Source organism: Argentina silus, assembly GCF_951799395.1.
Source record: "Argentina silus genome assembly, chromosome: 1".
In the NCBI taxonomy this organism is placed as follows: domain Eukaryota; kingdom Metazoa; phylum Chordata; class Actinopteri; order Argentiniformes; family Argentinidae; genus Argentina; species Argentina silus.
Genome location: NC_139655.1, coordinates 30,828,523 through 30,843,827, shown reverse-complemented (window position 1 = coordinate 30,843,827; position 15,305 = coordinate 30,828,523). Strand labels below are relative to the sequence as shown.

Below are 15,305 nucleotides of genomic sequence, written 5' to 3'. Positions count from 1 at the left end.
ACTTCTAAAATGCACTCTTTCTTCTAACAACAACAACAAATTCCACTAGACAACGTCTGTAGCTAGAGAACTTATTTGATTCCACTACAGAGCTTTGAAAGATCCCATGTAAGATCCCAGTATTACTCCAAGGAATGGAGGAAGGAATCATGCAGAGGTATTCGAACAAGGCCATAAAAGCGAGCGATGTACGTCATCAGTAAGAGACCAAATGTATCTTTGGTGAAAACGAATGCCGTTGCAGCGTCCATTCTGACTGAACTACATACCCTTCACTTCTTCACTATTCGTTAGCTTTCTAGCTAATGATTTCTTCTTACCGCAGATAATAAGGTAAACGTCTCCTCTTTGATTGCTAGCCTGTTACTGCCAATTTGGATTAGGTACTAAACAGTTGGGTACAACACTAGCTAGTGCTGCCTGCTCCATGTAGCTATATCTGTCTTGCTCACATCACCACAACTCAGCAAGTGATAGTTTCGTCACGGAGCTGTGTTTTGGAAAGCAGATATACAAAGGCCTGTAGCCGTCGTACCCTATATTTTGGGTAGCCATGATTGATTTTATTCTGTAACAGTACTGGTCATGGCTGGTTATATGCATGAATTGGTGTTTGTTTGACATTGCAGGAAATAAAAACCAAGCAACACATGCCCTGAATTATTCATGCTCTGTGTTGTGGAGTAGTTCCACTATCAGTTTAACTGCATTTTGCAGTGGCTTGCTGGTAGTTAAACTAAATTCAAATCCTAGTAGTGTTTCCTGTAGTTAACTACTTTTTTCCCCCATGTAGTGTAGTAAGCTACTGTCACTACTATTTTCCCAAAAGAAAACAAAAAACGTTGGAATTAAACTATTAGTCCAGTCCTTGAACTTAAACGTTTTGCTTTTGTAATTGGTAATCTAGTTAAATACATTTTCAGAGTGGCTTCCCCAACTCTGTTCAAGCTACAGTAGATGGATCTGATCAGGATTTTTGTACCACCCAGGTGAAGGCTATACACATGATTGACACGGAGAAGAGACCTGTAGGAGGGGACCCTTCTTCCACTGTCCCCAGTGGAAAGAACACAGAGAATGAGAAGAAAAAGAGGTACCGTGTGAAACAGCTGCTGGCAGATGTGAAGAAGAAGGTGGAATTCTGGTTTGGGGATGTCAACCTTCACAAGGACAGATTTCTGAGGCAGCTCATTGAGGAGTCAAGAGATGGATGTAAGAACTATCAATGGGCAGCTGTGGTGTAGCAAAATAGGTTCCGAAACCATGCCAATTATGACAACTTTCTTTGTGGTTATGTGAAGATATTTGACATGCTTGATGAATGTATCCCTTGGCTTGAATGTTTCTCTGGAATTACTTGCCAAATTGACTGTAAACTAACGTTGGTTTAATTTTCTCCAGATGTTGATATAGCAGTGTTAACAAACTTCAATCTAATGAAAAAGATGACATCTGATGTCAAGTTAATTGCAAGGGCGCTGAAGGATTCATTGGTGATCGAGGTAAAGTGGATTATCATGTGTTCTATTTAGGTTTCTATTTTAAGAATTATACTAATATGTAATTTAGGATAATCAGGCATGAAGCAGAGGTCATGACAGTATGGTAAGTGTTATTTGACACTCATAATTTCTGGTTCAGCTACATTTGAGTTTGTTTCACTCTTGAGAGCAACATTCAAGTTAAAGTATGATATCAAATCTAGGCACAGGTTGATAATTGTCTTGTAATTTTCACATTTTCAGGTGAACTTAGATGGAACTAAACTGCGACGCCAGCATCCAATTCGAGACGGTCCAAAAGATGTAGATAGTCGCACAGTCTATGTGGTAAATACTAGTTATATGTGTTTCTGGCTGTTTGTAATGTACTCTTATTTTAGTTCTGTACCTGATGTAGGCTACTCATTAAAGGTCAGACCTGTATTTCACTGTTTCAAAGGGAATATTTATGCAAAACAAATGATGGTCCTTAGTACATGATATATGAAATGAAAATAACAAATATTTTTCAGGAACTTCTGCCCAAGAGTGTTAGTCACGGATGGATCGAGCGGGTGTTCACCAAATGTGGCAATGTGGTTTACGTCAGTATCCCAAGATACAAAACTACCGGTCACGCCAAGGGGTTCGCCTTTGTGGAGTTTGAGACAGAAGATCAAGCTCAGAAAGCTATAGAGGTGATGTCATTAATATTCCTCCATATAATCACCACCACCACTACATTGGCTCCCTTTGAATCAGTATGAGTTTCTGTTATGTTAGTTGAATTGACTAGATGTCATCCTTTAAACAGATACTGAATAACCCCCCAGAAGATGCCCACAGAAAGCCAGGGATCTTTCCCAAGACCAAGAACAGGAAGCCTCTCCCCCCTCTAGCCGATGAGAGTACCACACACGGTGGGTGAAGTGAAAGAGGAAGCACAGCTCCATGGCAACTTCACACAATAAGACAGGGCAGAAACCTTGATGAGGCACCCGGGTTCCTAATTTTAGCTCATCTCATCTCTCATGAAAACATGACTCATGTGTGGTTGCCTTTGCAGGAGGTGTAAATGTGCCTGTTGACTTTTTTCTTCTTCTTCTTCTTCTTAGTCTACTTTCCATTCATGTGTCTTTGCAGACGAGGAAGAGAAGACAAAGAGGAAGAAGAAGAAGTCCAGGGGGAGTACGAAAGAGGACTGCCCATTGCAGACATCCTCGGGAAAGGCCAAAGAACCAGAAATGGCAGCTGAGCCCTCCGTGAGAAAGAGGAAGCGCTCAGCTGAAGGTGCAGAGGCAAAGACTGCGTGTGCCCAGAAGATGCCATCCAAGGTGGAGAAGAAGAGACGCCGGCCATCGGCAGCGGAGGGGTCAGAGATGGTTGACCAGGGCGAGATGCCTTCCAAGATGAGGAGGACTAGCGAGGGGGAGGAGGCTCCCAGGGAGAGGGAGGAGATGGAGAGTTATGGGAAAGGTAAAGCCTCAGTTCATTGAACCAGTAACATGTAAACCCTTTTTCCAGTGGTCAAATACTCTATCAGTAGGTAGCACAGAACTTCCAAATAGACACCCCTCATATATGCTTACAGATTTCAGAATAAGATGTGTATGTGGGTAGTCGCTGTGTAAACAAAGATGCTTCGTAACATAGCCTTCGTAAACGGGAGGTTTTATTGAATCCAGCCCTTATAATCATCTCCTGTGAAAACACCTCATAATCTGCTCAGCTGTAAGTCACAGGGTTATCATTGTATCAGCTTCTCAGATATGTTGTTTTTCAGATCTACCTGTCAAGAAGGAGAAAGAGTTGGAGGAGGAGAAGGTGGAGTTAGAGGTCGAGGGAGAGGGGGAGGACTCTCTGTTAAAAGCAAAGAGGAAGAGGAAGAAGAAGCACAAGGAGAGAGTGAAGATTGGGGACGAGGTCATTCCTCTCAGAGTTCTGTCCAAGTAAGTTATATGTATTTTTATAACTACTACTCTTAATCAGACCAATAGCATTGATCCTCTAAATAACCAGATTGATGCATCTTATTTTACCATTTTAAGATGCATATAAAGTTGCTCCACATGGTGGACAAAAAAAACAACATTAAAAATCATTGAAGGTAAAAACAATAGTCAAAAGGATGGCATCTTTATTGAATTTACAAAGCCATCTTTGACTGTTGGATAAGATACTCAAGGCCCCTCCTCTCTCTCTCTCTCTCTCATCTCCTTCCCTTTCTTCCACTCACTTGTCTGGATGGAAGGAAAGACTGGCTGGTCCTGAAGCAGGAGTATCTGACCCTGCAGAAGCGGAGTATGGCATCTCTGAAGAAGTGCTTGACTGAGATCCACCACAAGGGGGACACAGAGCAGATTGAGTCAGAGATGGACACCAGTCTCCAGCATAAACAGACATGTAAGCTTCTAATACTTCCAGAACCAAGTCCATCAATTGTAGTCCATCAATTGTACCCTAGGTGCCCATGTCAGGATAACGCTAAAACATGGATTTGACCTTTTTCACTCACAATGCTGTCTTCAAAAAATGTATTTTGATCTCTGTTTTTGTTTGAAGCTGAGAATAGTGTAAAGCCAGATGAAAAGGAGACTCCTCTTGGTCCTCAGTTTGCGAGTGGAGTTATTGTGAAGATCACACACACCCAGCCATTGCCTCGCAGACAGTGTATCAAGGTATGATGTGGAACCCTCTAAACATGTCTGGTTTCTTTAGATTTAATTTTACTTGTGTATGGTTAGAAAGTAGTATACCTATTTTTTGTGTGTGTGTAGGACGCACTCTCTGAGGTGTCGCCAGTAGTGTACGTTGACATCCTGGATGGGGACGCTGAGGGTCACGTCCGCTTTAAGACCCCAGAGGACGCCAACGCCATAATCACTGCCAGCTCTGAGCTCCAGAAAAAACACAGCTGGCATCTGGAAATTCTCTCTGGTAAGCAGATTATCCCAGTTCTGTACTACAGGTCACTACTTATAGACTGTCTGACAAACATACTTTGAAGTGAACTGTCCTTTTTAATAATTTGATTGAATCATGTCATCGAAATGGTCAATCACTCATTTGATTCACTCATTGTAGGGGACCATGAACAAAGGTACTGGCAGAAGATCTTGGTGGACCGCCAGGCTAAGTTGAATCGGCCAAGGGACAAGAAACGGGGCACAGAGAAGGTAGACATTATTTTTCCAAAATGTCCTGGCAGACCATGCTTTTTATCCGAACAATGTTTCTCTTGTCTGTCTCTGCTCTCGCGTCTAATTTGTCTCTCCTCTTTTGTTTTTTGCCCCAGCTACTTTCCAAAGCAGAGAAAATCATCATTGCCAGGGCCAAGGAGGCTACTAAGCACATCCGCTTCCTTGAAGGCTGATAAGATGAAGGATGTTATTTCTTACTGTATAAGCCATCAAAATGTGCATCCCCTATCCTAACCACAGAAACTTTCAGGATTGTCTTTCTTCCCTAATTGTTGTTTTTAAATTTCTTCATAGGGCATTGTCTTTTTCAAACAGTCTTTTTCTCTGTTCATGGCAATGCTACAAGCAGGAATGAAGCCATGTTTTTTGTATAGGCTATGAGTAAGTCATGGCTATTTTGTGTATTTTTAATACTCTCAAATCTAATTCCACTGGAAGGTTGTGCCCCCCTTTTTCACAATATGCAGAATGTTGCTACATTATTTGATTCGCGTATATTGTCTTGCTACCAGTCCTTGTATTTCTACATTTTGTAGTTGTGAGGATGTTACAGATCTCATTCACTATATGTGAATTGTGTATATACTGTAAATATGTTGAGTCTAGATCTTTGCCGAAGATGTCATGTCACTGATGTTGCTTTCTTTTTGAAGAAATTTGCTTTTGTAATTAAAAAACATCGATCTTTGGTGAACATTGTCATTTTTTTTTGTTTAGAGCCAGCCCATCAACTAAATGTAACACCCCCATATGATATTGATATTATTGTTTGCATTGCTATACCAGCATGTAATTCTTCATTAACATAACTGCAATATCTATGTCCGTCTTAATAATGTGCTAGTTGTGTAAATTCTGGGTGCAATGCATCACACTCCATGATCAGATGGTAGGATTCTTAAAACATCAGGCAGATGTTGCCCTTGCTCTCTCATGCAACATTAACCTCAGATTATAAGCACATAACCATGTCATGTGGTGTGCTTCTTTCATATTCATATTCTTTGTACAACATACTTATGCAACATTAAATACCCATCAACTCAAGAGTTATGTAACATTCCACGCAATACTGTTGAATCCCAGTTAGAATACAAATAATCACAAATGCACAATCAGGTTTCTGCAGTGGTTTTAATGGGACCATAGAACAATACCTGAGGTGCTGTGTGTGATAAATCCATCTAGTTAAAATGTGAGTTCATATTGGAATAGAAAAATAACAATCCACTGTAGATGCTGTGCTGGTTGGTGGTCCAGATTCTACGGCGCCCTCTTGGCTCTGCTGGGGACCCTGCAGGTCTTCCAGCTGTGGGAGTGTGTGGGCTTTTCACTGGTGGCTGAGGCTTGCCGAGTCAGCCCTGTGGCCTCCACCGAGATGGTCCGGTAAAGCCTGTGTCCACTAGCCCCTGTGGAGTTGTACTCAAAGCCCGGGGGCGAACCATTCTGGGCAGGGCAGGGGGGGATCTCCTTGGGAGTGCAAGTGGCCTCTTCCTCCATGGGCTTCTGGCTGGGTTTGAAGCTGGTGGTGTGTGAGGTTGTTTTGGGTGTGTACGCAGAGCGGAAGGTGGTGGTGTTCTCAAAATCCCCCTTGGGTTTCTCCAGCTCATCAGTGTGCACCATAGGAGGGCGCTGCACCGACTCCCAAGCCCTGTAGTCCTCCTTCATGGTGGACCTAGCCTGGAAGGGCTCCCTGTCCATCACCCAGGCTTGAATAGTGGGCCGGGCTGACGGGGGTCGCTGGCAGTCATTGTTCCCTTGGTAGTCGGCATGTGCCGTCGTCAGAAATTCCATGTCCCCCTCAGGAGGGCAGTACTCCTTAGCCTTGTGCCGGTGCCTGGGCACCATGGGCCAGGCTTTGTACTTGTCTTGGAACTCGCTGATACCCTCAAAGGTGGCCGTGCTGCTCTCCCAGGCCACCTTGGCCCTGATGGGCTTGACGGCTTCAGCTGGCAGGCCCCTGTAGTCCTGGCGGTGGGTGGAGACCCCGTTGAGGGGGGCACTGGTGGGCCGGTAGGTTGGCTTCTCCCTGGGCTGCCTGGTTTGCACCGGGTGGGACACATACTGTGTCTTGTAGTTGCTGGCACCTTCAAAGGGTAGTGTTTCCCGTGCCTCAGGGGTAGGTTTGAAGCTCTCCCTGGCCTCCGCAGGGCCTTTAGGGCAGAAGTCGGCTCTGAATGTGGTGGTAACCTCAAACTTGCCCTTGTTCATCTTCAGGTTGTCACACGTCCTGTAAGGTTGTCGTTTCTGGGCATTCCATGCTCGAAATTCCTCTTCAAGTGATAGAAGAGATAGAGGACTAGGTTTAATATGACATGCCCAGTTTCATTACTTCTCTACTCATTATACATAAACGAGAGATACTGGCTTTGATGTTAATTACCCTTAAATTACTGATTTAATCTCATGATATTCTCATTAGTTAAGATACAGATACCTTTGTATAAGGACTGGGCGACCATCTTGGCTGTGGGTGGATGGTACTCCTCTCTCTTGGTGACGATGTTCTTCTGAACAGAGTGTGTCGGGTAGTCATGATCGTAGGTGCTAGTGTGTCTCATGTGCCCGTCAGGTGGCACGTATGTCTTGGGGACCTTTGGTGGCCTTTGTGTCACTTCATGGGCCACATAGTCTGATCTGAAATGCATGAGTCTCATTTGTTAGACAGATGAAAACAAAAACTTTACAAAAACAAAAGGTTTTTTTTCTCCTTTGTTTTTCAAAATGATGCAATAGAACAAGAGTGAGCAAGTTATTTATTGAATATTATTACAGTACAAGGATGACTCTTCTCTCTTACCTGAAAGTGGTCAAATTGGTTATCTTTCCCTCCAGTGACTTGTACTCATTCTTGGGCTTTTTGGATGCTCTGACTGCTATAGTCCAGTGAGCAGGGAACTTTTCCTGGTATTCCGTGACCATGTAGCCTGGGACCAGGACACACGGCTCCTCTGGTTGGGATCCCTGTGAGCAGTGGTGCTTCCTGCAGGATAAAGGATTAAGGCTTGGTGAGATTGTTCAGAATGATGCTGGAAAATATGTGGAGAAATATTATATATTCTGCAGTCAGTATTTTCTATTCTGTAGTCAGTATTGTCATATGAAATATTCTGTAGACAGTGGTGCATGCTTCATATAGAATTGGAATTAATTTGTGCATATTAGAAAATTGTTGTAAACTTGTGGTGAAATTAATGTGTTCTCCCTGTCAGTCATAAAAAAAATCTCGAGTTTGAACCTGTCCATTGACAACGGGATTAAATCTAATCACTGTATATCCTACTGCTGTCACTGATAACGCTTCCGAGTTCAATCAGATCAAAAACATTTGCGTCTGTGATTGAATATCATTTAAAAGTTTCCCCATAATTAATAATGCCCCACCCCAAAATATGTGCTTTTCTGTCCTCCTCTCCACCATACAGTGTCAGTCACATTATCCAACTCTATACTTTAAACTCTCAGATTACAGAAAATGTATTTCATGACCCCAAAGAGAAAAGTATGAATTTACCTCATTAGTAAAGATGGGCTTCTACAACGTCTGCATATAGCCTATGTAAAAACATCACGCATATGGAGTAGGCCCGTGCGTTTTTACGCTGTGCGCTCGGACGCTGTCTTTCATCGTTCCAACAGCGTTTAAATTATTGACCAGAAGAACACGTGTTGTGTTGTACAAATGGAGTGCGTAGCGACAGAGAGAGTCTAAAAATACATTGGAGTGGATTACTCACTCACTCTGACTATAGAGGCAGTGAGCAAAGGCAGACGCGGCTCTCTGATGAAGACGCTGCTGAAATGCTTTTGATCGTCTGCGTAGAGGATTTTTCAGGCCCTTCTTTGTATCAATGGATTTATTATTGCATAACGAGTTGATACTTTTGGTAAACAAAAATAAAAATGTAAAGTATTCTACTATTCTATTGTCACTTTATTTTGTCGTTGTTGTTTGTGATGTGAGCTGCTGTAACGTCTTAATTTCCCCTCAGGGATCAATAAAGTACCTATCTATCTATCTGTCTGTCTATCTATCTATCTATCTATCTATCTATCTATCTATCTATCTATCTATCTATCTATCTATCTATCTATATAAAGAGAGTCAACTTTAATTAGAGGCAGACCTGTCAGCTAGCCTACAGTGGGACTATGTGATAAACACAAACATATAGATATGTTGGATTGCAGGATGCAGCGCATTATTTTAGAGTGCGTGAGCCTGAGCCAACGTGACCGGGGTGGTTGTTAGCTCAGCTGCACCCCGCAGCACTGCATCTGTTATCATCGAGCTCAGCTAAATCAGCGATGAGTGCGCACCGCGGTCGCCTGGGAAAAGAGATGAGTACCTACCCGCAGGTGCATATCTGGCATAAACATTGGATTGTCATGGTGTCCTTTTGTAGACTAAAGTAGCAGCTTTCAAATTAAACTTTCAATCATCCCACCGACGAGTGAATATTTGGATAAATTAATTCAGAAAGGGAATAGGTTTCGAACACCTCTAAACTTCAATTATTGGTATTGCCTCTGCTATAACCCAACACCAGAGAATAATGAGAATAGCAGAATAATCACTCGATTCTGAAGTTAAATGTTCGAGAACTAGGCCATAATGCATAATAAGAGTCATTCGAATACACGTCTAATTCTAATTCGGATTGGAACACATTCTTTGTGACAATATCAATTTGTCATACATACATAGTATTATTATCTTATTCGGCCAATTGCTCATGCCGAATGCACCGCTGAGCAGTATTGATGACCGATAGCCTAATTTGATAAATGCGTTTAGAGCCTGGAAGATTAGATAAGATTATCATGTTGCGTCTGAAAAGCAGGCGTACAATCCAAAATAAATATCATATCATTACCAGCAATCCCTGATAGATCCACAAAGGGGCAGCCATGTTACACTCAACCCATGTTTACACAAAATTCGACTATATGTTTTTATTGAGAATGTAACACTTTTTGAAAGTTCAAACCAGATATTCGCCAATTAAATTGCCCTCTTTGCCCAGTGAGGTCTGATTTTGGTGGCCCTTTTTTATTCATACGTGCCAGTCGTTGGAGGCATCACACAGAGAGAGAGTCATAAAACTGAATGGCATGATTACATAAGGTCAGCAAAGTCAAATAAGGACATTGAACTATGATCAGACTGAACAGGCCATTGGAACAGCTTTCTTGCCTATCAAGCGGACTTTAGTTGAGTAAAAGTTTGTATAAACATTTATACAAAGTTAGATTACAAAACCATACCACATCCTATTCTGGCTGTTTCCCACATTGCATGATAACAGAAAAACCTAATAACACAAAAAAATAAATGTCCTAAAATATATATTGTGACAATATTTTGGGAGATTCGTTCAGCCCTTAGCAGACCTGGTGATAAACAATACATCAGATGACTAAGGTAAATATAGTACAGAGCAGAAATTATGACATTAATGTAAAACAGGAACAATCAGTTGACCTGAGATAAGAATCTAGTTTCAGTTTATGGGCAAAATCAAACTAAAAGCTATTTTTCCCATGTTTTCATTTGTTCCAGGGAACTTTGAATACTGTATCAGTAGACTCTTTCAGCTGTTGTGGGTGAATACATTGTGCACTGATACATCCAGTTGATAGATATATTTCTGCTTTCTTATGCACAGTAGAATACAGTATGCACCTTAATGTGAGGTGTCAGGTATACTGTTGATTACACTGTAAGATCCTGTATATCTGATGACAATTATGAAGTCACTATTTTGTATGTCAGTTATGATTCAAGCCATCTTTATGAGTGCAATCTAACTTTAATCGATAAAGTGATGTCATTTTTTCTTGGTCCACTTTTTGTACTTTGCTTGCCATCACATGAAGTAAAGGGCCAGGCAATTGAAAAGATATGACGCGTTCCACTGAATTAATGTGATCAGATCATAGTCCATGACAGCGTGGTAATCTCAAACAGGTCAATCAGTCTTTGAAAAGGTCAATTTTATCCTGCAATGCAGTACTATAATATAAAAAGACAAAATCAAAATGGGGTTTGGTTAAGGTGAAGTTTAATGTCATAGTTGTCACATGTGGCTCTCCTAGATTTTTTTAGGAAAGTAATGGCAAACTGAAGAATGATTCATTGTGTAATACTTTATTCAGAAATGACATGATGACTCATTATCAACGCATGAAATACACTCCTCATACAGCCATTGTAATTATAGGCAGTATAAAGAAAAATAGTCCAAAGTCAAATGTTGATGAAAGAAGCAATCTTTATTTGAATTAAAAGCAGCAGCAGAGTATGGATCACTAAGATACCCCGAAATAGGCATCAGCACTCTGGACTCAGTGGAGCTCCACTGAATCACATTAATTTACCTTGGACACACTTTATACAGTTTATCATTCATTGTTGTCTCAAGCCATCCAGCCAATCGTCAATCTAATTACCTAAACAGACACTCCTCTCTACTTACTTTATGGTAAGTTGATGTGTGTCCTATACTGGCGTGATGTACTGATATTCTATTGAATAAGACCTAGATCCAGACGGTCTGAACCAGTATGTACCATCTGGAGGGTGATTATACAATTTGTTTTTTTGTTTTATTGAAATAGCCTAACAGAACATTATCTGATGGTGGGGTGATAGAGCCAGGCCTCATGCAATGAGGTTAAATGTCTGACATCATCCATCCTTTTATTGATTGAACTCTGTGTAAGCAGGTCATTCGCCCTGTCATAGGAAGTCCCCTGCCGTCGTCACTCTTTTCCCTCTGGTTACCTTTGCCCTAGAAATGGTAGTGATATTACATCAAGTTATGAGCAATTGCATATCTCGCGAGAAGCAGAGAATATAAATGTTGACCGGCTGTACAGTCACAACACAAGCAAGTGAAATCATCCGATACGCAGGAGTAAACATCTTTTGACACAACAGAAACGGTAAAGTGCAGCAAAACGTTGTCATTATTTGTCTATCTGTAGGAATACGTTACGTGTTTTGTGGAAATGTGTCGGAAAGTGATGTCGGAAAGCAAAAGTTTGAAACTTCGCTTAAATTAGGCTACTCGTTATTAGCCTATATCAGTGGTTACACTATCAGTAATCTTCAGTTGTCCGTACCGCGGTCATTACGGTAGCCTACAGTAGACTATTGTGTTAAGTGTTTTTTTGCTTTCAAAAGTAACTCCGTGACAGTTTACTTTTGTTTATTTTAATAACATTGCCATTCGGGTTTTTCTCCTCTTTTAAGGTTATCCAGACATGGCTTCAGTTGAACTCGTCTCAAATCAGGTTTGTGACTCTTGTCAAACTCTGAAAATTACATGTAAATATTTAAGTTGTTTAGTTGTTCCTCGATCATTTGTGTCACAGTAAACGTATTATTTGAATTATTTTGTTAACGTACTGTTTAACCTATATGTACTTCTTGTTTCTTTCCAGAATGTGGTTGAAAGGGTGGCCAGCCTTCCTTTGGTGAGCTCCACCTATGACATGGTGTCCAGTGTATACTGCAACACCAAGGACAACCACCCCTACCTCAAGTCTGTGTGTGAGGCAGCAGAGCAGGGTGTGCGAACCATCACCTCTGTGGCACTCACCAGTGCCTTGCCCATCATCGGCAAGTTGGAGCCACAAAGTAAGAATCTAGTCTTCTACTTGTCCTTATACCATCCTGGCATATTATCTCACCTAAATATTGCATAACACACATTTTTACATATTTTTAGATATTACTTGGTATATAAATATGTCCTATCTGAATGTATACGCAGTCTGGTAGTTTTTTGTCACCATAAGTTTATACTTTGAACTAATTTGAACAATGAAACCCTGAGACTGAGTCAGACTTCCAAATATGTAAAACCCGGAACAACAGGAATTTCAAACCAGCTAGCCCTTGTGCAATGTGACCTTTTACCCAGTAATCGTGTCAATGGCCTTGCAAACATCCTGTGATTAGTTGGCTGGCAAGACAGCTACAATTTTGATCCCTCTCCCAAATTCCTTTATTTTTTCCAACCTACAATGTGATACAGTTACTTATGTTATGCACTCTTTTTTGCCACAGTTGCCATTGCCAATGATCTCGCCTGTAAAGGTCTGGATAAGATTGAGAACACGCTGCCTATCCTGCACCAGCCTTCAGAGCAGGTACGTGATGACTTGCTGCCCAGTTGTTGGCACAGATGCCGCACTTCACAATACCACATTTCACAATGATCCAACTTCCAGTCAGATTAGCCAACAATGAAAAGATCTGGTCTGAACCTAGCTTTCCCTCTGTTGTAACTAGGTGTGCAGTCACCTCAGTCAGTCAAATAAGCTTTTTTCCCCCCCTCTTCTCTCTGCCCAGATTGTTGCTAACGCCATGGATGTGGTGACCGGCGCCAAATATGTAGTGTCCGGCACTGTTACTGGGGCCAAGGACTCCTTGACAGGAGTAGTGGACCGGACCAGGGGAGCTGTGCAGGATGGTGTGGAGATGACCAGGGCCGTGGTCAGTGGCAGTGTGAACACGCTGATGGAGAGCCGCATGGCCCAGCTGGTCAGCAGCGGAATGGACACGGCCCTCAGCACCTCGGAGAGCCTGGTGGATCAGTACCTGCCTTGCACTGAGGATGAGCTGGGTGAGTGAGAACCAGAGCTGATCAACAAACGTTTATTTGAAATGATCTGTCGGCACACATGTATCTAACATGTATCAGGCTTCTGGGGGCTATGAAAGTTCATTGGGATCAGTCATTAATACAGCTCATTGGAATTCATCTACTTTTCAGAGAATGGGCAGTTAATCTGCTTGAGTTGAGATTCTCAGAAACTAAGCTGGTTTCAGCCCTGTTTTGTAATTGTAATGGCCTAATGAGAACATTGGTGGTTGTTTTGGGATGAAGAACCTGGGTTTAGGCTACAAAGCTTATGAAAAGGAATAATCCTGCAGTCTACCATGTTTCCTACTAATTTCGACAACTTAAAAGTTTCTGTCAATAAAATCAGTGTGAGGGAATGAACTGCTCCTTGATTCACGATATCTTAGTTTGCAGGCAATGCTGGCATCAAAACCCATACAATGTTAGCATTTGTATTGTTTTATGATTTAAATAATATGTTTCCCTACAAGGCCCTCCATAATGTTCCTCCTCTTTTCATCATGACAGAAATGGAGGCTAAAATGGTCAAAGGATTTGACGTGGCCAAGAATGTGCCCAGCTACTATGTCCGCCTTGGTTCCTTGTCCACCAAGCTACGCAAGCGGGCGTACCACAAGGCCCTGGCCAAGGTGGGCGACGCCAAGCAGCGTAGTCAGGAGTCCATCTCTCAACTCAACCACACAGTTGATCTGGTGGGTCTCACTTTGAAATGGCGGAAGATGGAGTGAGAGATTGTCCTGCTATGAAACAGGATACAGATAACACAAATTGAATGTGTTTGGCTTTTTTTTTCTTTTTAAATCCCTTAACATTTTTTGGTTGTTATCCTTAGATTGAATATGCCAGAAAGAACATAGATGGAGCCAACAAGAAGGTGTATGACAAGCTGAGCTCCCTGGTGGAATGGAAGTATAATGAGCCCAGTGAGGAAGTAGAGGGTCATGAGACAGAGGTCATTACTTTTATCTTTTCGTGATATTGTAAAATTGTTCATCTCAGTCAGATTGGCCAATCAGTGAAAAGGTTTTTTTCCTTGATTCAACTAGGGGAAAAATCTAATATTTTCCTTTCCTTCCCTTCCCTCAGATCATTGAGTCTCGCACCCTGGCCATGGCACGCTCTCTCACCCATCAGCTGCAGACCACCTGCCTGGTGCTGGTATCAGGTGTGCAGGGCCTTCCCCAGCACATCCAGGAGGAGGCACTGTCCCTTAGCCACTCTGCCTCCGAGGTCTACTCCAACTTCAACAAGGCCTATGCCTTCGGGGACCTGCCGGACAGTGTACTGGCCAGCAGCAAGACTCAGCTAGGAAAGATGAAGAAGTCCCTGGATGACGTCATGGACTACCTGGTCAACAACACACCCCTCAACTGGCTGGTAGGTCCCTTTTACCCCCAGCTGGCCCCCAACCAGACCCCTACCTCCGCCTGCTCCCAGTCCCAACCAGAGAAGGCGACCCTCCCAGATTTGGAGATGAAGTCCATGGACTCTAGCCACCTACCCAAGGCTACACCAATAACATCCTCCATTGCTCAGGAGGGTTAGTAGGTCATCAAGCATCCCTGACGACTATACTTGGGCCTCCTGACCATGTGTGTTGTTGCTATGTACTCAATAAACTAGACACATGCATGTGCCTTTTCATATACAGTGCCTTAGCTGATTGATTGACATCAGATGTTTGTTATAATCATGCATTCTGCATCCTTATGTTAATCATTTACTGCATACTCTGTACAACATTTCTAATAAATGGGTTAACATCTTAACTTGCACCATAATTTCTGTGTTGTCTTGCTGTTTTGAAAGTGAGAAATAGTGTAGGACTTGGAAAAATGGATTTGGATCTTTTATATACTGTTCTATCTATATGGTTTAGATAACTGAATATATCCTTGTCTGCAATTCAGTGAGATTTGAAAATGTTTTTTTTTTTTTTAAACTGAAAATAACTTCAGCGGTTGGGT

At 42.1% G+C, this 15,305-nt stretch overlaps 3 protein-coding genes across 4 annotated transcripts; 2 read left to right on the top strand and 1 right to left on the bottom strand.

The window, feature by feature from the left end:
• The first annotated feature begins 222 nt into the window (after nt 1-222).
• Nucleotides 223-5,363, top strand: larp7 (La ribonucleoprotein 7, transcriptional regulator). Its single transcript, XM_083669981.1, has 13 exons — nt 223-333; nt 990-1,212; nt 1,402-1,502; nt 1,746-1,829; nt 2,015-2,179; nt 2,296-2,401; nt 2,625-2,957; nt 3,265-3,430; nt 3,733-3,884; nt 4,044-4,159; nt 4,259-4,418; nt 4,566-4,657; nt 4,777-5,363. The coding sequence occupies exons 2-13, from the start codon at nt 1,005-1,007 to the stop codon at nt 4,852-4,854; spliced, it is 1,761 nt and encodes a 586-aa protein (XP_083526107.1). The 5' UTR covers nt 223-333; nt 990-1,004; the 3' UTR covers nt 4,855-5,363.
• A 581-nt stretch (nt 5,364-5,944) lies between these two features.
• LOC310814512 (stabilizer of axonemal microtubules 1-like) lies at nt 5,945-8,200 on the bottom strand (the record flags this gene model as incomplete). The annotated part of the gene is made up of 4 exons (XM_083683984.1): nt 5,945-6,954; nt 7,119-7,318; nt 7,482-7,664; nt 8,196-8,200. 4 exons carry the CDS (start codon nt 8,198-8,200, stop codon nt 5,945-5,947), a joined length of 1,398 nt encoding a protein of 465 aa, XP_083540110.1.
• Nucleotides 8,201-11,546: 3,346 nt separating this feature from the next.
• On the top strand, nt 11,547-15,108 carry plin2 (perilipin 2). 2 transcript variants are annotated; one of them, XM_083670887.1, is made up of 8 exons: nt 11,547-11,629; nt 11,940-11,980; nt 12,131-12,326; nt 12,759-12,841; nt 13,044-13,317; nt 13,846-13,967; nt 14,171-14,290; nt 14,425-15,108. In XM_083670887.1, exons 2-8 carry the CDS (start codon nt 11,951-11,953, stop codon nt 14,881-14,883), a joined length of 1,284 nt encoding a protein of 427 aa, XP_083527013.1. In that variant the 5' UTR covers nt 11,547-11,629; nt 11,940-11,950; the 3' UTR covers nt 14,884-15,108. The 2 variants fall into 2 exon arrangements, with proteins under 2 accessions (XP_083527013.1, XP_083527012.1); XM_083670886.1 differs by having other exon boundaries at nt 13,846-14,030.
• Nucleotides 15,109-15,305: the final 197 nt, after the last annotated feature.